Here is a 24,109-nt window from a genome sequence, read left to right on the forward strand (position 1 = left end):
TGTCTTCCAAGAAAGAATGGAAGCTTTGGAATTCTTTCCTTGTTATGTTTCTGGACAGTGCTAAACTCAGGCTGTATTTTGAAGAATTTTTTTTTCTCTTCCAGCTGTAAAGCAATTTACTTACGCCTAGAGAAATTTGAGACTGTGCTTGTTGAATTCAAAGGAGACAAGTGTGATTTGGTGCTGTCATGGTTCTGCTTTGTAAAATTGCATGTCAAGAGGTAAATAACATATAGATAAATAGCATACAGATAGGTTTTTATGAGCCTTACTATTTTAGACTAGGATTATACAGAAGGCTCTAATGAGATCATTAAGGCCCAGCCACGCCAAGCAGCTGCCGGGGAAACTGAGGTTTTAAGACTTATGTTTCTTAGTTAATTTAAAAAGTAAAAGTATCTTGTGTTTTATTTTAATCACAGGTCAGCTTTACTTGGTTGATACAGTAGCAGGAGATCCAGAGGCTCTGCAAGCAGATGCTGAAACATACTATGAAAAACTCGTGAAGAAATCATTGTCCACTCCTGATGTTTTTTCCATCCCGGGAGGAGGAGAGGTAGTAGGCTGATGTTTCTCGTGCTGCAAGTTAGATATTTGCAAATTAATTGATGGGTTGTGCTCATGGTCTGTTAATAGGGGTAAACTGGTGTGGCTGGATTGCAGATCTCTTAAAATAATCCTGCATTATTTCAAATAGTTTGCGTGCTGTAAATGAGAGATAAACTTAAATCCCAAATCTAAAACCCTCTGAGTGTGGAAGAGGGTTTGAAGCACTTTGATGAACTTTGTGTCTTGACCTGCCTCCGTACAGGACTGAATCAAAAGTGAATTTTATAGATTTATGCCATGGTGCTGCTCTGTACTCTGCCTCTACTGTGCAGTTTACACAGGCATTGTGACAACAGTCTATCTTTTGTTTCCATTCTTTCCAATACTTATATTGGTAATTTTGAGTGTGGATTTCTCCCAAAGGAATTCTGTTCCTAAGACACCTGGGTGGAATAGAGATGGCTGAACAGGCCTATTAAAATTTTTTACTTCAGTCAACCTATGAAACCTTTAATTCTTAGCACTTTGTAGATCATAAAAGGTGTGCTGAGGTACCTGTTATTGTACTATCAAAGCAGAAATTAGATTAGTTAAAATGAATGTTTAGAATACGGTAGCCTTTCTGCAATTTAGGAAAATAATGTGCAGTAGTTTCTAGAAAAATGCTCTTCCAGGTGGATTCAACTTCGGCTTTGAGCTGGGAATGTAACTGGGTTTAAATACTCTTTTAATGCCCTCTAGTGGAGCCTGTAGGGTTAAATACAAACAGACTGAACATGCAGAGATCCCCCAGTTTAGGCCTTCTGTGTCCTTACCTTTCATGCCTGGTTGTACTTTCAGAGGTTCATTTGCTGTTCCAGTAGAAGGGAGGAGAGGTTAAAATCCCAGGCAGTGCTGAGTGTATTCCTGCAATAGCCACTCACACTGAGAGCAGTTAAAGGTGGACTTCTGGCTTTTGATTCACAACTGTCTTGATTTTGTGGCTTGTCACCAGCCCTTAAATATATCACATGACTGATTTGAGTCTCATAGCAACACATTTCTCTTTGCCTTCATTTAATTCAGGTCTAATCTAATCTGCAGTCAGCCAGCCAGTCAAGGGCATAAGTAATGGTAGTGTTCTTGCTGTATTGCCTTTTTCCTTATGCTCTATAATAAATAGCTCAAAGAATGGTGATGTTTTGTAATTAAAAATAATTTAAATGTAATAAAGCAAAACTCCTATTCCCAGTGAACATCCCAGCTAACAATCTCTGTTACATACCTATAACCTGAAGGACAGGGGTTAGGTGTTTGGATAATGGCTGCATTACCAAGCATTCTTTCCCCTTCTGCATCTGAATTAAAGCAGGTTTCAAGTGGCAGGACAGGCAACAGTGAATAATTATTTCACAGGAGTTAAGTGGCTGTCAGCCCACTTGCTGGGGTCACAGAACTTCTTTTTGGTATGGCTTGGTCAAGCACCCAGCACACAAATAGCAAGGATTACTGCGAGTCAGGATGGAAGCCTGTTGGCAGTGGCCACGCACAAAGCTATGCTTGGCTCGTGCTGCTCTTGTTAACACCTGTGAAAGTGCACATTACCTTATCAAACAAAATAACAATCGTGGCACTATTGGAAGTAGTCCTGGCTTTTTCATTATGGAAATGCTCCCAGGTGCCATTATGACATCGATGCTGTTATGTTTGAAGCATGCAAAGAACGACTGAATCCCCAGAACAGACTGAGATTTAGGCAAGCTCATGAATACAGATTTCAAGCAGTTTTCAAGGTTTTCTTTCCTGGAGTCCAGTGTTTGCATAGATGCTTCCAGGATTCTGGCAGTCATCAACTAGTGAACACTGGTTCACTGGTTTCAGCTTAGAGTTGTTATCCTGAATAATCCATATTCATATTTCTTCCATGTACCAAGAAATATTAAATGTAACACGTGACTGATTTGAGTTTCTTAGCAAACTGACAAATGGGTGCAATTAGAGAGAGAGGCACACCCACACATACACAATGGACCAGATTTTGGAAAGTACAGTACATACTGTGCTAAGTCATGCACGCTCTTTGCCTGTACCTAAACTTACATGACAGCATTTGCAATATTCATATGGAAATCGTCATTTCCATGCATATAGAGCTGTTGGAGCACAGTAATTTTGTGTTTGTGTGTCATATCATTTAGAAGTTTAGTCTAAGAGCAAAAGCTTGAGAGCTGCATTTTGATTTTAGCTTTGCCTTCAACTCAACCACCTTGTGCCAATTATCTACCCTTGCTATGCCTCAAAGATAAACTGCCCAGGCACTGCCCTAATGCTTTGATACTCCCTGTACCCTGAGGCTTAATTCATTGTTTGCAAAACACCACAAGTCCTCAGCTGGAGGATGCTGTAAGAAGTGCAAGTTGTATTTGTTTTCATTTGATGTGTCTGGTCTTTCATAACACCATTTGTCTGCGTGTGACAGTGTTCAAAGCTAGGTTATGTACTAACCAGGGCAAGTCAGCCTTAAGGTCTTCACTAGCTTCAGTAGCTTGATTTCTTTTAAATTAACTTTCCTTATGGCTAATATTAGAATATTATGTATATTTTGGTGCCTTGAAGTTAAGGATTGAGAGGGTGTTGTGCTAAGCTTGTACCATGCATGTCAGTAAAGCATGTCAATAAAACATGTCATAAGTGCATCTGATACATGAAGTACTTCTTGTGAGCTCTGCAGTACAAAGAGCTACAGGGCTTGTTTGTTTTCTAGGTTAAACTTGAAGATTCCTGTGTGTGTTTTGTCCCTCTCTACCGAAATAATCCTGCTTGCAAACTGTTGCTGTTAACTGATCCAAAGGATAAGGAGACAGGTTAGAATTGGTCAAAATATTTTGAAATTTGAGTAGTTGTAATTTCTTAACCTTTAAGATGGCCTGCTTGTTTATGTATTTAAATATTCTGGGTTTTGTTTTGGATATGAAGTGGTTTCAGTTTATCTATTAAGGATTTGTGTCAGTGGGCTGCTGATTAGATGGAAGAATTGACAATCAGGGCTTTTAAATTCTATGCATAAATTTTCTGCTGGTAGCTGAAAAATCACCTTGGCTAAATCTGTTATTCTTTCTGGCTTTATTCGACAGGATAATATTTTTTCTAATACAGAAAGATGTGAAATTTAACACATTATAGTTTGGATAGAATCCTGAAATCCTTAAAAAATGAAATACAGGTATGAAATTGTATTGCTTCTTACTGATTCTTATTCATATTCTTTTTTTTACTTTATGACTTTTTTTTCAGCCCTAGGTTTAATTGCCTTTTATTTCCAGTACTGGTGTGTGAGGGTTATCTGCTGGTGTGTAGATTAAATGAGGAGTCTTGGTGTTGTGAAGCAATGGGCTGTAGAATTTTTGGAGTATCTACAATGAGGACATGAACTTTTGCATTGACTCACTGTGTCACTTAGGAAATACAGAACACATGAAACCTCTTAAGCTTCCAGCTTCCAAATGTGGCAGCAAACTGATGACATCTGTCATTAAGAGTGTACTTTTTTAAAAGGATAAGCTATAAATTATGTCTGAAAGGCTTTAATAGTCAGTATTCTTAATAGTACAGCAAAGGCAAAGCAAAATTCTTGGTTCAGTTCTGAAGTGTGTCAGGTAATGATCTTGCACTCCTAGAACAGGTTCTGTTAGTGTAAGTGTTCATTGTTCAGTCCTACCCTGTAACCAGGAAATTTCTTCAGAAGAACAAAAAGCAGATTAAAATCACCTGTGGTTAGAGGTGAACTCTGCAGTTTTCCAGCTCCTTCTTCGTCGGATTTCAGTTGGACCTTTGCTAATGGGCTGTGATTCACAGTAGAAGGTAGGAGACCTTTCCAAGTTCCAAGGGTAGTCAAAAGACTTTCTGGTCCCTCTAAAACTATTGATGTAGAATTACTTTCCTGACACTAATTTATATATTCCATTAATGTTTTTCCAAAGAGAGGTAGTCACTGGTGTGATAAAGGAGAGAAGCATCTACACCAGATCCTCTTAGTGCAGTTGTGCTCACCTCCTGACTCACGTTCAAAGGAACGGAGCTGAAAACAGTATTGAGTTAGCTTAGGTTGCACAAGAGGAATTTGGATCTGTAACTACAAAGCAGAAATAAAGAATTATTAAATAGATGCAGGTGAAAGTGCATTTAGCACAGCTCTTCAGTTAAATGATCTCACAGTATTAGGAACATGAAGTATTAATGAGATATGTGCACACAAGAAAAAATGATTTCTCACAGGAACAAGTCAAACAAGTCCAATTGGAGCCTTAATTACATGATAGCTATCTTCATTAAAAACAAACCTAGCAGAATAAACACCTTATTATATTATAAACAGCAGCCTGACTGACTGCTGTGACCCCCCCTTGCAAAATTTCAGCTTAAGTTACCAGTCCAGAGTCAGAGGAACAGAGAAATCAGGAAGTCTGGTTATTTAAATAAGGCCTACATCACCTGGCCTTTGATACTTCCTTCCAAAAGTATGATTTAAAGGATTTTACTGGAAGTTCTTTGTTTCTGTATTTTATATACTATAAACATGTGACCAGTCTTCCTGCACACATCAGATTTGACTGATGCGACTTTTTTTTCTTTAGATGAGTTTTAATAAGTTTTCGTTAGTTCTTTAAAGCCTGCTGGGGTGTGTGTGCATACCTATACATATGGATGTATACATTTGAAGTATTTTGTCCTAAAATTCTTCCCACAGCTCAGCAGATTTGGATTTGAGTCTTAGGGTGGCAGACTCTGCTAATGTGGCAGCTCCACCTGTAGGTTTGCTCACCTACATGACCTTTTGTTCTGACCAATGAACAGATCAAATTGATTCAAAACCCAATTCCTTCAGAGACAGGCAATATATTTTAACTTAGTCTTTGTTACTTTAAGAACATTTTACTTTACGGGCAGAAAATGAAAACATTTAACAAGTTACATAACTTTCTTTTCCTCACTTGAGTTTTACACTTTTCTTGTGAAACAAGTTTCATCCAGATGGACGAGGGAAACAATCTTGCTGTAGTTGATCTCTTCTTTTTCCCTACCTGTCCACTGCATTTTAGTTTTTTTCCCCAGCCGGAGAGCTCTTAGAAGCAAATTTCCTGCTTGTCCCCACATACTGTGCTTCAGTTTGATGGCATTTAACTATTGAAAATTGGTTTAAAGAGGGGTGGATTCCACCACTGAGATTTATTTCTGATCATCGTGATAAGGTGGGTTGTCCAGAAGCAATGTGTACCTTGTAGTTTGAAATGATCAGCATATTTCAAAGAGAAAATGGGTATGGCAGCTTTTCTGTAGGACTTGGTCTTGGTTGGAAGCATTTTTAATTTATTTTTGATGGGCTAAGTGTTGTGTTCTGTTAGTATATCTGTACAGATATTTTTATGAGAATGTAAATTGCATTGTAAGGGCTTACGGAGCATAACATGGGTGATTAACGTCTTTATAACACTAAATAAACATACCTTATTATGGCATTTTCTCTATGTTGCATATAATAATTCACAATAACTGTGAGATGCCTTGGAACATTTATCACAAGACATTTGCAAGTGGCATTTTCTCTATGCTGCATATAATAATTCACAATAACTGTGAAATGCCTTGGAACATTTATCACAAGACATTTGCAACAAATCACTGAGTGAAGCTTTGACTTATAGAAGAAAATTGTAACTGGTTGCAGGAAAGATCTACCTAGGTACTTGAATGGCTGCCATTCCAAGAAAAGACTGAGAAATGCTCTTATTCCATTTTAAAGATGGGGAACTTGGGGACCCAGCTAGTCAGCGTATGTCAGTGCTGCAGAATGCAGTTCAGTGTGGGATTTCTGAGCTTGCTCCAGTATCAGAGTATTTCCATAGTGGAAGTCTTGCAAAAGCAACCTCTTTAAGCATGTCATCAATCTGAAATAGTGACAGAATTAAAGATGACTTTACAGAATATACCCCTTCTTTATCTTAGATATGTATTAAACAAACTCTAATTACATCTCATATGTAACATCACCTTTATTTGGTTTGTGACTGAGGGATGTGTTTCAGCAATTTAGATAAGGCAGGGGAAAAAGAGGGGCCAAGCTTGGATGTTGCTTTATTTTTTCTTCTTTGCTTTGTGTGTAGAGTCCTGATGTGCACATTTCATTTAAATAGTTGCACACCAGTGTGGGAACATTTGGCCAGCATAGCCTAGGAAGTAAAAATATAATCTAGGCCTGAGTTGGGAAGGGATCCATGTTTGCCCAGCAAAAGTAGACATTTCATAATCACAATTGCATTACGCTTGGTGCCTAATTCATCTCAGTCCTGGATTCCAAACACCTGTGTGCTGTGGAATCCTGTGCTCCACTGCCTGTCAGCTTCTTGCAACACTCTGTTTGTCTGACTGCAGGTGATGAAAGTACTGAGGTTTAGCAAGCTGGTGCTTACAGGGCAAACCACCCACTTGAGCATGTATAAACCTCATTAACTGTGACCTGAAATGCATTTCACCTGGTCTTGCAACTACAAGATCAAGCACATCAAGTCTTGCAGTTGCAAGGTCATTGTAGTCACACACATTGTGATTCACAGGGTTCCGTGATGTGTGTTGGCAATAACTCCATCTCTTATGATCAGGTCAACTTAACTGAATGTCTTGGAAAGAACAGCAAGACTGGGAAGGGAGAGAGAAGGAACATGTGGTCTCACAAATCATGTTTGCATTTGAAATAGTGTTCCTCAAAGTTGATTATAGAATGAAAATGAGAATATGGGGAAGCATGGACGGATTTAACTGCGGACCAGATGTTGACTTGAAAAATGATAACAAAAAGCAAAGTACATATGTTTGTGTGAAATCTGGAGAAATGTTTTTCCTTCAAGGAAGGCATCCATATAGATAAGTTTGCTCAAATAATGCGATGTGACAGTTGCTATGTCAACTAGTGTTCCCTTCCACACATTTAAATTATTGAATAGCACAGTAAATGTTCTATAAAAGCAACTCCTTCCAACATGGTTATGCATCTTCCTATTTTCCTCAAAGCTTTTAAAAACTTTTCTGGCCTTTACTATGTGTCTTGTATGTCTGAACTGTGTGCCAAACCTCACTGCAGCTCTTATTAAAGTCAGCATTTGGCCCACTATGTCCCCTTTGTGTGACTCAGCTCCCTTTGTAGCTGCATGTTTCATGGATGTGTAATGGAGCAGTGGCTGCTGCATTTGAAAGCAGAGGGAAGGGTTTGAGGGAACAGATTGAATCCATCACAGAAAGAGTATGAAACTCCCATGCAAGTAAGTGCATAATATTTAATGAATTGAGTCTGGTGCTATAAACAGGCATCTGCCCTTGCGTGCAATACTTCTTCCTTGTTAACCCAGCACTCAAAGTGTAATGCTGCCTGGCACATGCTTTAATAATTTATTGGGAATATAAGTTAGCTAAGCGGAATCTCCAGCCTTAAAGCCAGCAGGAGTGATAGAGTCTGAAGCAAAAAGGGAAATTAGCCTGTGTGCATCAGTGACATTTGTATAACCTGAGGCTAAAACAGGTAAATGATCAATCCTGTCCTTAAAGTAATTTTGTTTCCTTGTGTGTGAATTTGTTTCTAACACAGAGATGGTTTTGAACTTTCTTACATTTGTCTCTAGCTGGGTAGTTTAGAGCCAGTTGTTGTAGCACTCTCTTAGGACTCAAAACATGTGAACTCTGTGCTGTTCTTTGCAACATTCTTCCTGTATTATATTTTGTTTTATCTTTCTATATAAAAATAGACATGGTAGCTGCCCTATTTGAAAATATTAAAGATACTGGTGTTCTTGAGCAATCCTGAAGTCGTGGCCATGTACTTTAGGTTAATGTCACCACTGTACAGACACTAAAAGTTCTTTTGGCTGAAATATTTGCTGTTTGATGTGTTTGTGGTCATAAATGATCAGATTTCTGTGTTTATTCCAAAACCTCATCTAAACCCTTAAAATTTATTCTCTATCCTTTGAAATGACCCCATGTCAAAACTTTTCTTTCTGAACAAGGCTTGGAAGTAATTTCAGTGTCACTGTTGCTGCTTCAAGTCTTTTCCTTGTAAATCTATTGGCAGGCAATGAATTCTGGAGATGAACATGTAGGAGTAGGGTTTAAATACTTGTTCCTGCATATGTGAAAAATTGAGGAAGATAGGAAGAAGTGGGGTGCAAGTTTTGCATCACACCTACATGAGGACTTGACTTACGTGGGTTGCTGATACACTTTGCCCTGAAGCAGAAGTGTATCTTATTATGTGTGTCTATGTCTGTCTTTTGTTGATAGAAACTTCTCTGTGTGCATTTGAACCTTGGAGAATATCTGTCCATCCTGAGATTTAGGAGTTTGTACTCTAGAGGTACCCATAGATAGAAATTCAATCACAGAGAGAGCTGAAAAGCTGTTTGATAAAGCAGATAGGAGAATTTTTGTGTTTGACTTGCATGAGTGCAAATATGTGCACTCAAATATATGCAAATATGTGTGTGGGGGCAGGGGATAGCTTGAAAGAAACTTGAAAACTGTAATCTTTCTCCAGGTAGCTCCTCTGTCCCAAATGCCACTCACACCTACTCTGCTACTGAACTTACTATTACGCAGGAAGTGCTTTATTCATATGGAATACAGGCTGTCACACAAAAGTCACATCAATTCCTGAGAAAAATTACCTTCACTTGATGCCTCGTGCAGTACTGAAAATTGGATATCAAGGGACGTGGAGGTGAAATTGGAATACAACTGTTGTTCTGCTGTGAGACAGCAGAACAGACTGGAGTCAGCTGGAGGGAGAAGTAGATCTGAGGCTGCCTGTGGAAAAAATTCAGAACCTACTTTCTATTTGAGGGTAACGTGTTCTCCTGTTTTTGTTTTTGCAGTTTTGGCAGTTTATTTGAGCCAGCGTTGGTGGCCTGTGGAAGATGTTGTGAAGACAGCTGATCCTTCTAGAGATGGGCTCATTTTGGTGAGGATGCTATTTTGAACAGTTGCCTTTACCCTGGATCTTCCCAGCCAGAACAATGATATGTAATTGTGTCTGGTCTCCTGCAGCTCCTGCTCTGTAACCTGTGGGCCCAAGTGCTTCATGTCTCCATTACACAGTGACATCCACATTAGCCCTCTCTAAACAATTTTGTGCATGCAGTTTATGATTCATCTGTGGGATTTATTTTCTTTTGGTTTTTAGTTTACCCTCACTGCCTACTAAGGAAATAATCATAAATTCAATTACTACATTAGCAATAATTTCTCGCATTAACTGTCTGGTGGGAGGTGTTACTAGCCTTTGGAACAATGTCTTATCTAGCTAGTTATGATTTTTTTTCCCTTGGATAATGTTTATATTGTGTTCATTTTATGAAATGGTTGCTATTTAGTGGTTTCTATATCGGTAATTCTTTTTCCAAATAAATTATTTTGGTAAGATAGAACTACTTTTTCATAACTTGGAAGATTTGGGTAGCCTGGAGTCTGTTTGCAGCTAAGAAGTCAGATGCCTGCTGCATGTGAGCTTTCTGCTGCCATGAGGTTATTACATCAGTTTTATTTCCTACCAAATCCTCTGTATCTTTGGTCCTTAATAATTCCATTTCTTTATCATCTTTTCCTGTCACACATAGAGTTTAATTATTTGCAGAATGAAGTAGGCTTTTTATGGGTAACTGAACTGGAGGGATTTTGAGATACCAATCCTTGCAAGATAGAACTTGGAGCAGGAACACAGGCCTTCAGGCTTTCAAGCATCTCTGTATCAACAGAGAATGAGAATAATGTCTGAAAATAGAATTCTTGTCCCCTCTAGCTCATTGCTAAAAGGTAAATTGCCATTATTTGTGGAAACTCTAATTTATTTTTCGGCATTCATGTGATGCTTATTGGCACCAGTTTTTACCTTGGTGGCCAGTATGATCTTGTTCCTTTATATTCCTCCATCTCCCTCTCCTGTCTGTTGTCTCCTAAGAAGCCCAGCACAGACTAATTGTTTGTTACACTTAGATTATAGCTGGTTGGGACAGACTATTTTCTGGCTTGTATAGTGTCTATCTCAGTAAGGTCCTGGCCCACTAAATTCTTTGATGCTGTGGCAACACAGGTAATAGGGGAGAGGTGACCAGGCCCACACAGTGAATCCTATCTTCATTTCACTTTTGAGTAGGATTAGATTGCCTTGATCCTGGTTCCAAATCTGTGCCTAGTTCACTGTGACTGCAATCAAGATACTTGTGCTGTTTTAGAATTCCTCTCTGTGACAACAGGAGATATGTCAAGCTTTATAAATAGTTAATAAATTATTCTGTGCCTGCTGGATACAGGGTGAAACACTAGGAGAAACTGTTTTTGTTATTCTAGCTGAACCAATTCAGGAGGTATTTTCCCCAAATTAAGTGTACATGTTTCATGACCTCCTCCTTCCTTTTGATTTTGAAACCATTTATGAAAATACTATTCTCGGCCTCATTTTTCTTTGGTCTGTTTTTGTTTGTTCTCTAAGGTCCAGACAGTTGGAGAAAGGATTGTCCTCTTTGTTCTGAACTGCATTATTTTTGGAATGCTGGAAGGGAGTTCAGCTAATGATGCATTCTTTCTACCTCACTCTGCCACCGAGTGTGCCAAGATACTCTGGAGAAACGGCGAGGCTGCTGCCTTTTACTCGATCAAGATGAAAGGTAAGGTCATTTTAGAGACACATTTCCACTGGTTCCTAATAGCTAGAAATGTAATCCTTTTGTTTATCTTTCAGTATAAATAATCCTGGCTCTCATTTACATTTTTATATGAAATCTCCCTCAGAATTAATCTGGGGAACAAACCTTCCCAGAATTTGGAAGCCATCCATGTTACTTTCATTTAAACATGATAGTTCCAAACCCTATTCTGATGTGAGGTACTGGCTTACTCCAATAAAATGTGCTTTAATGCCGCCAAGGAGGAGGTTGTATATCTAGGAAAAAAGAATGTAGGGCCTATCCACAGGATGGAGGCCAGCATCCTGGAAAGAATGATACCTGAAAAAGGAGTGCAGTTCCCAGTGGAAAGACATATTGGGAGTTGGTGGTGGCAAGAAGAGGAAGGATCCTTGGATATGTAAGGAGCAGTGGCTGTTTTGTGTAGAGGAAGGTGTGCACGAGATCAGTCCTGGAATGCTTTGTGCAGTTGTGGTACTCCCAGTTTAAAAGATGATGTTTAATTGATTTTATAATTAATTGATTAACTAGCATAGAAAAGAAACAAAATGTATTTTAATTCTTTAGGGGTACTTGATTAGCTTTAGTAAAGGTCTTTCATTAAACACAGAGATTGTATTAATGCAAATAATTGCTGTTAACCAGTCTGGAGTGGAAGAGCTTAATTGGAATAACTCCAGGTGTGCGGTTGAGCCTGTGTCCCATGCAGGAGCTGGTTACCAGTCTGTGTTTAAGATACCAGCAGCTTAAACATAGAGAAGGTGAAATCTTTGAAAGTAAAATATTCTTCAGGTCAGCACTCAATAGCCATCCATCCAAACTGGGAGAATAAGAAACAGCTTGAGAGATGGGTTGTTTTGGATTCTAGAGGACAGTCTGAAGGTGCCTTCTCTGCTGCAGTACCAAAGGTCAGCAACAATGAGGTGTTTTCCTCCTTGGGATGGAAAAATCCTAATACACACAGAGGTGTAGCTTGTACAGCAGCGTGTTGGTGCTGCTGCACCATTAGTGATGAATCAGGACTCAGCCTATGATCAAGGAGCTTTGTCTGTATCTCTGATTATGCTGATGAACTGGTTTGTAATGTCAAACGCATAGTACATTTTCCTTTAAGTCCATAAATATTCCTGAGCAAAGCTTTTGGAAAGAAACACTTGTAGGGGCTGTAATGATTCATGCTTCAGTAAAATAAATGTGCACAGTAGTCTGTCATGGGTGGAGTATTAGCCAAGTTGAAACTGTTTCTGAGTAAGTTGAGAGTCACAGTTTGGTTTTAAACCAGGTCCACATAAAACAGAAATCCTTCAAGTCCAGCTTTGTCAGCATTTGCCTCTTCTTGCCAGTGTTTTTTTTCTCTGGGCAGCTATATTTGTTAGTTTTTGGCCTGTGTCACAAATTACCGTAGGCTTTTGCCAAAGCCTTTTCGGGAAGCTTGAAACGGATTGTTTTTGCTGCTTTTTTGCTATTTGATGTACGCATTTAGAAAATAATTCCTCTTTCTGAAGTTCTGTGATTTCAATTTCATACCAGCCATGCTGTGGCTGATCCTATTCTCTCTACTTTTTAGAAGAGCCGTGGATTTATTAGGCCCAAAACAGACTAAGATAAATATCTTCACTTAGAAGTTGTATTTCACATGGTTGTTTTGGGTATTTTCATAATCATAATGTAAGTTCTTATTCCTTTTGCTGTCCTGGTCAGAACATTTAGTAGAGGCAGCTTTAACTACAGGACTTTATATTGTGCTGGACATCTGCTGCAGCTTCTGGTCCTAGAAAAAAATTATTTTCCTTTGTGTTCACCATGTGATTGTGATTCCCTTTATTTCCATGCTCTGCAATTACCTGAGCATTCTTTCCAGTTTTATTTTCTTCAGTGGGTAATTGAGATTCTCATATTGATGTTGTATTCAACTGTATTTCTCATCTGTGAATTTTCCATTATCTACAGCATGACAAAAACCATGCTTCAGTGAAGCCAAATAAGCCAGAAAAGGTCCGTGGAGCATGGCTCTTTCAAACATAAGTCTTCTGGGTGAATCACAGAAGTGGTGACCAAGGAACAGAGAGTCTGTTCTATCTTTGCCACATATTTAATGTGTCGTTACACAAACTAAATTTTCAGTGGACTTCAGTGATTCCAATTAACTATCTTGGCAATATTGTAAAGTCATTTCCATTTGCCAGTTCCTAGGTGGCCTGTACAAAGCAAACTTGGTCGTTTTGGTCCAGTTCCATGCTTCCATCTATCTTATGACCATCCTTAACTGGATCTCTTTTAGTAGTCCAGTTAAGGAGGGACAGATGGTCTCAAGCACCCGCCTTGCTCAGAGATCCAGTAACTACTGCAAGTCAAGGTTTTGAGACAATTTGACTGCTTCTGGCACTGGCCACCCTGCACCTGTTGCGTAGATAAACACAAGACTCATTCTTCAAGGCTATCACTTTCTGTGACCATTAGACACCTTTAATAAAGCAAAATTTATTCATGACTACACAGATCATCAACTTGGCCTCTCTGGAATGTGCCTATTCCTGTCCAATGACAGGCATGCAGCATTTACCACTGGGTATACTAAAGATTGATGAGATGTACTAAGCCACTAACGAGGCTGATAAGACACTTTGTCACGTGCCAAGATAAATGTCTCCAATTTTATCTATGTCAGCGGCTTCCATATCAGACAGCTGAGCAGTTAGACCTCACTAAATGGAGCTACTTAAAGGTACAATAGGAAATGACAGTTCGCTCTTCCCGTGCCTTTCTCTGCAGGCAGCAACCTGAAAATGAAATATTTTGCAGAAAGCCTTCATATAGATACTTGGGGTTTGGGATCTGTTTTATATTATTGGAAGTATTTATTTTGTGCTCTGTGTGAAAACCTCAGAAGGAATGTGTTTTGTTTTGTGATGTAGGATTAATTACCACGGCTACTGACACTTGTTTCTTGTGCAGTGAGACCATGTAATTCTCTGAAAGTTTTTCTTTTTTTGTTTACTTAGGACTAGTAATTACTGAAAATGGACTTTTACCACCTTCACATAAATGCCAGGAGAATGTAGAAGATTCATGATGCAAATCAATCAATAAGGAAGTTGGAGCAGGCAATGAGCCAGGAGTGTCTTAGTGCTTTTAAGAACAAACCAGAACAAAATCTATTTTTATAGACCTCTTTTTTTTTTTTTCCCCCCTACTGTTATGTATTACTGTCTCTGTAACACATATGAGCTGCCCAGCTGCAGACCAAGCTGTCTGTGTATGAAAATCAAAAGAGTCGGATTATTGAAGCTTGTCCCCTCCCTCCTGACAAATCACAGTAGTAAAAGCGTGGAGTGATGCAAATCAAACCAGCCTTAACCAAATTGAGTCCTCTGAGAAGGCTGTAAAACATACAGGTGTATCAGGAATAGATGTATTGTTGGCTTCTCATTCATTCTTTAGAGATGCCCCATCAGTCACAGTTTGGGAACACCTGACTGCAAAAACTCTTATGCTGACATGGAGTAGGCAAAAAGCAACTCTGGCTCAATCTCTGATTTTTTTTTTTTTTTTTTCCTACACCAGAGCCTTAGAGATGGTCTTTGGAAGTTGGCTTCCTGAGCTAAAATTCATTTCACATCTTTCTTCATATAAGCCTTTGGAAATTTCTTTTGATACTTGTGGCTGAGATGCTCTTCTCTAGAAACAGATCCTTAAAAAGATAACAGGATTTATTTTTCCATTGATTACATACATTTCTTTTAGGAAAAAAAAAAAATCGGCATTGAAGTTAACCTGACAGACAATTAGCTGAAATCTTGTTGTATAATTGCTTTGTCTCCCTCTGTTTGCTAGCAGTAATATTTTTAATGTGCATTTCTGCAGCAGATTGAAGGTTTTGGCTGTAATGAAAATGAAATGACTACATACCAGTCCAGACATGAATTCATTTAATTTTATTGAAGCCAGAACCTTTGTTCCTCTTCTCACATACAAACTCACACAATGGGTTGACCTTGGGTTCTGCTCTGCAGAAATATTCCCCACCCTTTACACAAGCACTCAGCCTGCTCGAGGCCTGTCCAAACATGTATGTGCCAAGCCAACTTGTTCAGGAGGGGAATAGTCAGTGTGCACAACCTTGTTTTGTTTGGGTCTGTTGGATGTGGGGATGGGATTTTTTTTTTTTTTTTCTGGTTTGTGGCTCTTTGGGAATGCTAATGGCTGTCTGCTTTCCTGCCCTTGTAATATCTGTTTGCCATTTTGCTGGCTCCTAAGTTGATCATTTGGCGCTCGTGACCTAACCAAGGAGATCAAAGGCTTTCTAAGGGCAGACTGCATGAATGCTTCCCTCTCCATCACCAATGTCCTTATTTTCCCTGTCTCCTCCCTCACCTCAAAACTTTGTGTGTTCCAACAATGAAACAAACCTCTCAGCCAAATGTGTGAGAGCCCGGTGGTCACCTCCGGGCCACCATTAGCATTTGATGGGAAACAGGGACAAAGTGGCCTTTGTTCCAAAGGTTGGTTGGTTTGTTTGTTTATTTTATTTCAAATGCCTGTGGGCTGTGACTCTCCTGATGTGTTTCCCAGGGACAAGGTGAAGAATGGCTTCATGGATTCTTTATTTATAGCGCCTTTAGACATGACAAGTTTTTGTCATCTTCTCAACACAAAATTAGGAGCTCAGACATAAATCACTCAGCTCCTGGGATTGCTGCACAGAACTCTCATCAGGATTTGTAGGAGACAGACTATATGAGATAATAATAACTTAAAAGAACACTTGCAACATGCAGGAATTCTTAAAGACTTCATGAGGAAAAGTTTGTCCCTTAGAACATACGGTGCAACTCTGCAACAATTTGACATCTCTGTTGGGTTGGCAGCTAACAAGGGGACCCGGGATGTACTCAATTTTTTGGCTCATGGCAGAAAGAGTAACTACCCTTCATGTGTTACAAGTATTGAAAGGTTATAAACACCACCACAACCCACCCTTTTCCAACAATGTGCTGGAAGATGTGTTTGAAGTTAAGCATGTACTTTGATTAAGCAGGAGTGAACCAAGCTTAATCAAGATGTAAATGGATGGTTATGTAGCTACATACTCTTATTGTATGGCTCAGTCTGTGTGGATTCTTGCTAAATGACAAGCCTACAACCTTGAAAAATCAGGATCTAGAATTAAAAGTAGTCATGTATGCTGTGCTTAATTGGCATCCTGGAAAGGAGGGTGACAGAAGTCATGCCTGTCCAGTATCGACAAAAGATGCTGGACACCAACTGAAGGAACAGAAATAGACCCCAGTTTGAGACAGTGGGAATGTGACAAAGAAAAAATGGATCTGTTAAGTAAAAGTCTTATGTTGGAATTTCGGAACAGCCATTCAATAGGAGATTGGTGAAACTGTGAAATGGGTCTTAGTGAAGTGATGAAAGCTCGCGTCTCGAAGCGCTGGAAACTAGGCTGAGTCAGGTCCTCTAGGAAGCAGTAAGAAAGAAACCCAAGAAGGTCTTGTTGAGCTCTAAGCGACAAAGTATGAAAATGTAACCATTTTCTGTTATAAAGGCCTGGCTATCCATTTGTATTTAACCTGCCCTGTACTCAGAAGCAGCATAAAATCTTCATAAATATTTTCAAAAAATTAAAATAAATCAGTGAGATTTTTCTGTGGGGACCTTATCCTATGTGTAGGTGGTTGATGAACTGATTCATTCATTTCAGGACTGACTGCTTATGCTGTAAAGTAGTTTGAAGTTCTGTTTTCATGGTATTCTGCAGTGAATGGAAGTGCAGCAATAGGACCCCAGGTTGGTTAGGATGAACATCAAAATTTTGGATGCTGAATGTCTGTTCTTAATAAATTTTCTCTTGACTCCAGTTTGAGTTTACCGTTTGTGATTTCAAAATAAATCCCTTGGTTGTGTGTTTTGGGGTTTTTTTGGACAATTTTCACTGAGAACTAGTTTTATTAGTTTGGAGGCTTATACCTGAGTCTGTATTTTGTCCACATGTAGAGCATTATGACCCTGTCATTTCAGTCAACTGACTTAAAGTGCTTGTTAGCAAGGACCGTCCTTGAGTGGAGCCCCTGGTTTAACAATGATAGTGGTAGTTGAAGTGATGGACTAGAAGCACCTACATGTGTGATAAATTATCACTCAGTAGAAACTGAGTGACTTACAAAGGAGCTCTTGCAGTGCTTTCTTGAAATGCACCACTCAGTTCTTTATTTAAAGGAATATACTGACATTACAGTCAGAATATTTATATCTCTTTGGTTATAGACCATTTACATCTTTTCAGTGAGCTTTCCTGTATACATTGCCTGTGTACCAAGATGGTGTGACTATGAAGAATCAGAGTCTGGAAAATACTCTGGTAAGACCTGTCAGCCATATGTTAGGTAGGTCCTTGCCATTTCATGGCACAAATCATTCTCCTGGAAAGTGTTTTACTGTCTATGCAAATACACTTCAGCTGGGATCATCCTCACAGCCTGTGGAAAGGTACCAGGGCAGTGTGTGTGGCTGAAATCACACAGCAGTTAGTGCAGCAATACTTATTTTGTTTGCAAATTGATGTATTTTTCCCTATCTGTTTTCAGGGAGCTTGTGTGATGGTACAACCAGTCAGTGTTACCTGTTGCCAGTTTTGGATACTATATTCGTCCGGAGAAAGTACAGAAGAGGTGGCCTAGGGATGAAAATGTTGCATGATTTCTGTCAGTCTTTCCTGGCTGAGGATGCCTTGGGGATCAGCTGCCCTATTTCTGCTGCCATGTATCAAGGTAAACAGTTTGATGTGGACACGTTAGGTAAGGGTCATGTATAATGCATAATTTTCAATATGGTCTTGGTAAGATTGTCTTCACTGTGTAAGAGTTCAGTGCCCTTGTCTGAACTGAACCGTTGTTAGCCTGAAACTGGTTACTTTTCCAGAGACATCTAGAATTTCCTGTGGAAAGGTAGGCTAATATTTATGTAAGACAATGTGAAGCACAAAACTCATGGTGTCTGTTTGACATTTTGTGTTTCTTGAACTGTCCTCTCTTAAAACTATGTCATTGCCCTAGACAGGGACTTAGACATTTTATTTGACACCAGAGGCAAAAGAATCATAAGATCTTGTGAAGCCCACACTATGCACATAATGCTTTGGTAGATACTGCATTTTTAAGAAATTACATTTAATAAGCCAAATACCTGGTCTCTACTCAGTCATCCAGTTACATCAGTACTTGTATTGTATCAACTGTCTTTGAACATTTGTCACTTTTAAAAGATCACAAAGTAGTCATATATCTTCTCTGTCTTCAGGTGAAAGCTCTAGTTTTGTTAATAAAATTCACAGAAAATATCTGTGCTCACGTTATTCATAAAATTGTCTTCTTTAGAAAAGTATTTTTTTCTGAGATTGTTCTCTGTGTGGTGCAGTCTTCACCATCATTTTTGAGATGTTTTGATTGACTTACAGCTTTCCAGCTATTTCCTAATAAATGTCAACAAAATTTTGGCCACATCTGTTCTTTCTCTTGGTTATTATGTGCCATTGAATGTGTACAAAGGCACCGAGCAGGTACTGCTGCTTCTAAATTCAGGAGGGAATAGTATTGACAGCATTCCTTCTCTTCTCCCAGTAATATCCATTTTTCCTTTTGTAGATGTCAGGGCTTTAGACACCCTGGATGAGAAAGCTGCATTTCTTATGTGTTAACACTAGCAATATGGGAAGACTGTGCTTTTGTCTCAATTAAGTTTAGAGCTAATAGTGAGTAAATTTGACTTGCATCATGTTTTAATTAGGTTTTCTTTTATAAAAAAACCAATACTGTAAGTTAAATTTTGAGCTAATGGAAGTCACTGTCTGTTTTTAATTTCATTGGAACCACGTTTTCATACTTTTACAAATGAATGTAGCCTTTTACTCTAAATATCTGTACTGAAATCTCTGAAGCTGTGGACAGTTTATTTAACATGGACATGGTATTTAAGCTGCTGTAGAGGCCTAAAAGGAAGTAAAAAGCTGTTTAGCAGATACCTGGATTCTGGTATATATGTTAGTTTTAGTAGCTTTTATTGGAATGTTTAATTTAGTCTGGATATCCTTGGATAAAATTAATGTCCACGATCTGCTCATTACTGTGAGGCAAACATTTACATACCCGAATTAGGGTTTTTCTTTTGACTTCCCATTGTTAAACTCAACTGAATGTTGAAGATAAATTACCCAGTTCATGTATGATGAACTACAGTGGACAGAGTAAGACAGTAATTTTGTTGTTTACAGATTGCTATCTTAGTGTAGTTGATGCAACTGATAGGATGGCGGTTAAGGGAAGTTTTAAAATCCCTTTTAAATCTTTTGAACTGTTTGTTCTACAGCATGTGCCTTCTCTTGACACTGCACACTCCTAAGGATACCACTAAACAGAACGTACTTCAGTTTGATAACATAAGCAGACCTAGATTAGATTGTTTATCCAAATGTTATGGATGGTCAGTGTGTACTGACAGTGATATGAATCTGTGGCAATATGACTGTTAAAGGTGATTGTACATGTCACAGGTGTCCTGTAATTTTTTCTGTTGGTTCTTCCCATTTCTTTTCTTCCACATCTGAAAAAGTAAATGAACTTAGCAATGGGGCATAGGGTAACAGTAGTGAAAAGGAGGGTGGTTTTGGCCCAAAACCAAGCTGAAGCAGAACTTTTCTTTATAAATAGAAATTAGAGTAGCATTCTGAATGGTTAAAGCTGGAAGATAGAGGAACACCTTTTCTTTCAGAGCAGTGAGGGTAAAAAACCCCACACTGCTGTTAGTTTGAAACCTGCTGAGTGTCTGGATATTGTTCTGTGCTGCAGTGCCAGATGAAAGTGCTCAGCAAATAATTTCAAGTCCTTTATTTCTGCACTCACAAGGAAATAATCTAGACTGAAGCAGATGGACAGGATTCACTCATGACTGTTTAGGCAATTCCACGTAGCCTTTTACGAAAAGTCCCAGCTGAAACAAAGAGGAGGAAGATGAGAGGGGAGAAGAAAGATTTCCAAAGGAACTAATGAAAGTAGGTCTGAGAGAGTTTCTGGGGTAGAACATGCTCCCTCTTCCACTGTACTTTTCGCTCATTCATACTTTTCCCCCTTGTTTTTTCCTATTCAGTTTGCCAGAAATTCCTGCAGGCTCATCTTGAGGAGCAGAAGCGGCTATGGGAGGTGGAAGCACCAGGAGATTGGAGCCAGCGAGTGAATATCTGGTTAAAAATTCAGATGGAGTCACCCCCTTCCAGAAGTGAGTTAAAACAGTGTGAACTTGTCTGTTACAGTTCTATAAAGATAAGAAATGTAATCAAGTGTTAGGTAGTGATCATGGAGAGGTGGTGTCTCTGTTGTTTGTACATGGAGAAACTCCTGAGTGTGCAGTCCAGTTCCCTCATCTTTTCACAGTAAACAGGACAATTCTTAGAAGTTATGAGGTAATGAAATGGAACCACAGAGCATCTGAGAGATCCTGAACAAAGCACAGCCTTGTCATAAAGTGGCTGTAACTCCTGTTGCAGTGCACTTAGAGCAGGGTAGAAGTTAGCCCAAAAAATTCCTGTTGCACAACACATTGTCTGGGTTACAGACAGGGGTTTGGTTCTCTGAAATTGTTACAAAGAAGAAATTTGTATGGCCAATGGGCAGTGTGTTTAATTACCTTCAGTTGCTGCCAATACCGTTCTTGGATGGAAACACAAAGGTTTTCATTATGGGTTTTGGAAGATTCCATGTACTATCCTGCAGGGTAAATCTTTTTTGCTGGGAGCATATTCTGCCTACTTCACAAAAGATAGCAACAGAGTAGGGAAACCTTTTGACAGTTCATATGGGGATCTTGTTGATGTAATCTGTTCAGCTGGTTGGAGGACCCAGACAGGCCCCTCTGCTGCATGCACATAAGCTGTGATAAGCACTAGGTTCCAAAAGAAGGGCACACATTGTCTCTTTCTGGAAGTGCAGCAAGGAGTGCTCCAGAGCAAATTGCTCCCATGCCTTCCCACATCCATCCTGCTCTGTTTTGGCTCGGGAGCCTTCTGTTGAGACACCGCGTTTCATCTTGTCTGCAGCACCCACAGGAGAGTTAAGTCAGACTTTAGCCCTAGGCTGGGTTCCTCTGAAGCCATTATATCTGTGTTCCTCATGCTTTAAACCAGCAAAACCTGGTGTTGCTCTTGCCTTTAATCTTGCTAAGTGAAGTTTATTAATGGCAACTGAACAGAACTATGATCAGATCAAAACCCTGCCGATCCTGGGGGAGAGGACGCTTTCTTTTTTCTTTCTTCTTTTTGCCATCTTCTAGAAAAACAAACAAACAGATGAATGACCCAAAGAATGGGGAAGTATCCTTCCACCAGAATTGCTGTCAGTGAAAAATAAACATGAGGCTGGGGAACTGCCTTGATTGCAGCTTTCCACTACCTAAAGGGGGACAGTAAGAAAGATGGAGATAAAGTTTTTAGCTGGACCAGTTGCAACAGGACAAGGGATAATGATTTTAAACTAGAAGAAGATAGATTTAGGCTAGATATAAGGAAAAAAAAATTTACTGTGAGGGTGTTGAGGCCCTGGTACAGGTTGCCCAGAGAAGCTGTGGCAGCCCCATCCCTGGAAGTGTCTAGGTCCAGGTTGGAAGGGGCTTGGAGCACCCTGGTCTTGTTGAAGATGTCTCTGCTCATTGCTGGGGGTTGGATTAGATGACTTTTAAAGGTCTCTTCCAATCCAAATTATTGTATGATTCCATGATTCTATCTTTAGGGGGTCTCTTGGGAACAAGGGCTTCATTCTGCCTTTCTCTGTTATGCAGAAAGCAAAACACAATGTAATTCAATATTGTCAGCTCCAATCAGGATCTATGGCAACAACTGTGAAAACAGACAAGTCTTATTCTGCTCTGATTCTGCTCTGATTTCTTAGATTCCTGTTGACATTTGCAATGCTGTGTTTTGGAACAAAATTACTGAGAAGAAAAATTGAGTATTTTGCTCATATTATGTACCTTTTTTCCCACACCAGTACTCAGTATTGAATACCATTAATGTTCTTGTAAGAATTCTACAGTCATAAATATTCCAAAACAGGTTTCTGTAATCCTGAGGTCAGAATTTTCAATTTTGCAAGGTTGTGTGGCTGCATCTAGTGGCAGTTCATATAAACTGCAGCACTTTGTTTGCTGCAGCTGATACTTCAATTTGGATGTGCACAGATACATAGGCATGCATGCACACGTTTCTATCTGCACATATACATATATCTATAAAAATAAAGCTTTTTAGCATGTGACACATAGCTGCAATCATTCATTTTGAATTAATTCTTATTGTTTGAAAAACGTAGGTGATTTAGTTTCAGCAAATAGCCTCAGTAACAAGAACATGGTGACATTTCTCTTCTGGGGCTGGTTGGAGGAGCAGAAATCATTTCACATGGTTTGGTTGTGGTTGCTAAATCTACCAGGCAGTGAACTAAGCTGTTTTGAAGTATTTTAGTAATATACATAAAGCATGTAAATGTGAAGCTAATGCAAAACCAAGCAGACTGAGAAGAATTAAAATAAATTTCAAATGATTGCTTATAAACCTTTATCTGAGTTGGTCGGAATACCTGTATTTTCTGAAAAGGAGAAAGGGATATGGATTTTCTAGGTGTAAAAGGTGAATGAATTATCTATTTATCAGAGCTTTCAAGACCCACAGACGTTTTGTTTCTAGTATAGTTTGTTCACCTTTGTTTTTTGTGGTAGTGTTGTGGGGCACTCTGGTTTGGTTAATTAACAAAAACAAGGCCAGAGGGATTGAAGGTAGCAGTCAGGTGGCTTTTTTTTTTTTTTTTTTTTTTAATGGAAATAGCCATGGAAGTATGATAATGTTTTTTTTCCTTTTTAATAATCTCTTTCTGGGATGAAATATTCACCTCATTTATCCAGAGGCTGAAGTGGGCTCTTGTATGGAGAAGACTCCAACCGGTAAACCCAGACAATCAGATATGGACCAGATGAATAAGGTACAGTGAGTAATATGCCATTTCATGACTTTGTTTTTCATTGGTGGCTTTTTACTTTTTTGGTAAAGTAGAGAGGTTTAAATATGAAAGATTTCCACAGGTGTGTTTTACTACTGACTCATGTATCTATGTAGGTAGTCACAGCTATATTTTATATATATATGTACATACACACATATAAATGATATTTATAGTTGATTTATATAGCTGTAATAGTTTGAGAGGCTAAAGAATGCAGAATGGTTTTCACTAAATACTTTAGTTTCATCCTTACTGAGATAAGGGAACTGTAACCAAGCAGGTATATAAATTCCAAGGTTTGCATATGGAATGGCATTTTGAACTCCACTGTGGTCCTTCCTGTGCAGGGGCTTGAGTGTGACTTAAGAATGAATAAGGCAAACTCTTTATGGTCTTAATTATGTTATCTCACTGCTGAGCTGCAGATCTGACTGTGCTTAGCTTTTTGCAGGACCGAGGCCTAAAACAGGCGGTGAGGTTTGAATGAAGCCTAAGCCATGTATCTGAAAAAACAAATCACAGGAATGAAGCTTTTTCAAGTAATAATGAAAAAGGAGAGACGAGTGGAAGCAAAACAAAGAGCTGCAGGGGTTGTTTCCCCAGCACATTTCGGTTGCCGCACAATTAAATCAGTTTGTTTCCTTCAGCCCTGAGCGTCCCGGGGGAGCTGTGATGGCTCCGGCCCCTGTGGTGCACGCTCTTGTTCTGTGCTGTGACCATGGCTTCAGAGCCCACCCAGCCAGATCAAGGCTTTCTGTGCTCCCAGTTTTCCTTATGCTGACACTTCTGGGAAGGCAGGCAGAGTAGCAGGAA

General features: G+C 39.2%; 1 protein-coding gene across 1 annotated transcript in view; it reads left to right on the plus strand.

Moving 5' to 3' along the window:
- FAM169B (family with sequence similarity 169 member B) overlaps nucleotides 1–24,109 on the plus strand; it is a 24,765-nt gene continuing 656 nt past the window's right edge. The window contains exons 1-8 of the mRNA XM_017736716.1: nucleotides 1–221; nucleotides 423–556; nucleotides 3,293–3,392; nucleotides 9,447–9,532; nucleotides 11,060–11,234; nucleotides 17,843–18,025; nucleotides 20,397–20,525; nucleotides 23,199–23,275. Of these exons, the coding sequence (XP_017592205.1) occupies nucleotides 212–221; nucleotides 423–556; nucleotides 3,293–3,392; nucleotides 9,447–9,532; nucleotides 11,060–11,234; nucleotides 17,843–18,025; nucleotides 20,397–20,525; nucleotides 23,199–23,275 (894 nt within the window). The 5' untranslated portion in view covers nucleotides 1–211. The remainder of the gene's footprint in view (nucleotides 222–422; nucleotides 557–3,292; nucleotides 3,393–9,446; nucleotides 9,533–11,059; nucleotides 11,235–17,842; nucleotides 18,026–20,396; nucleotides 20,526–23,198; nucleotides 23,276–24,109) is intronic.

This window comes from Corvus brachyrhynchos, unplaced genomic scaffold, assembly GCF_000691975.1.
Source record: "Corvus brachyrhynchos isolate BGI_N302 unplaced genomic scaffold, ASM69197v1 scaffold200, whole genome shotgun sequence".
Lineage (NCBI taxonomy): Eukaryota > Metazoa > Chordata > Aves > Passeriformes > Corvidae > Corvus > Corvus brachyrhynchos.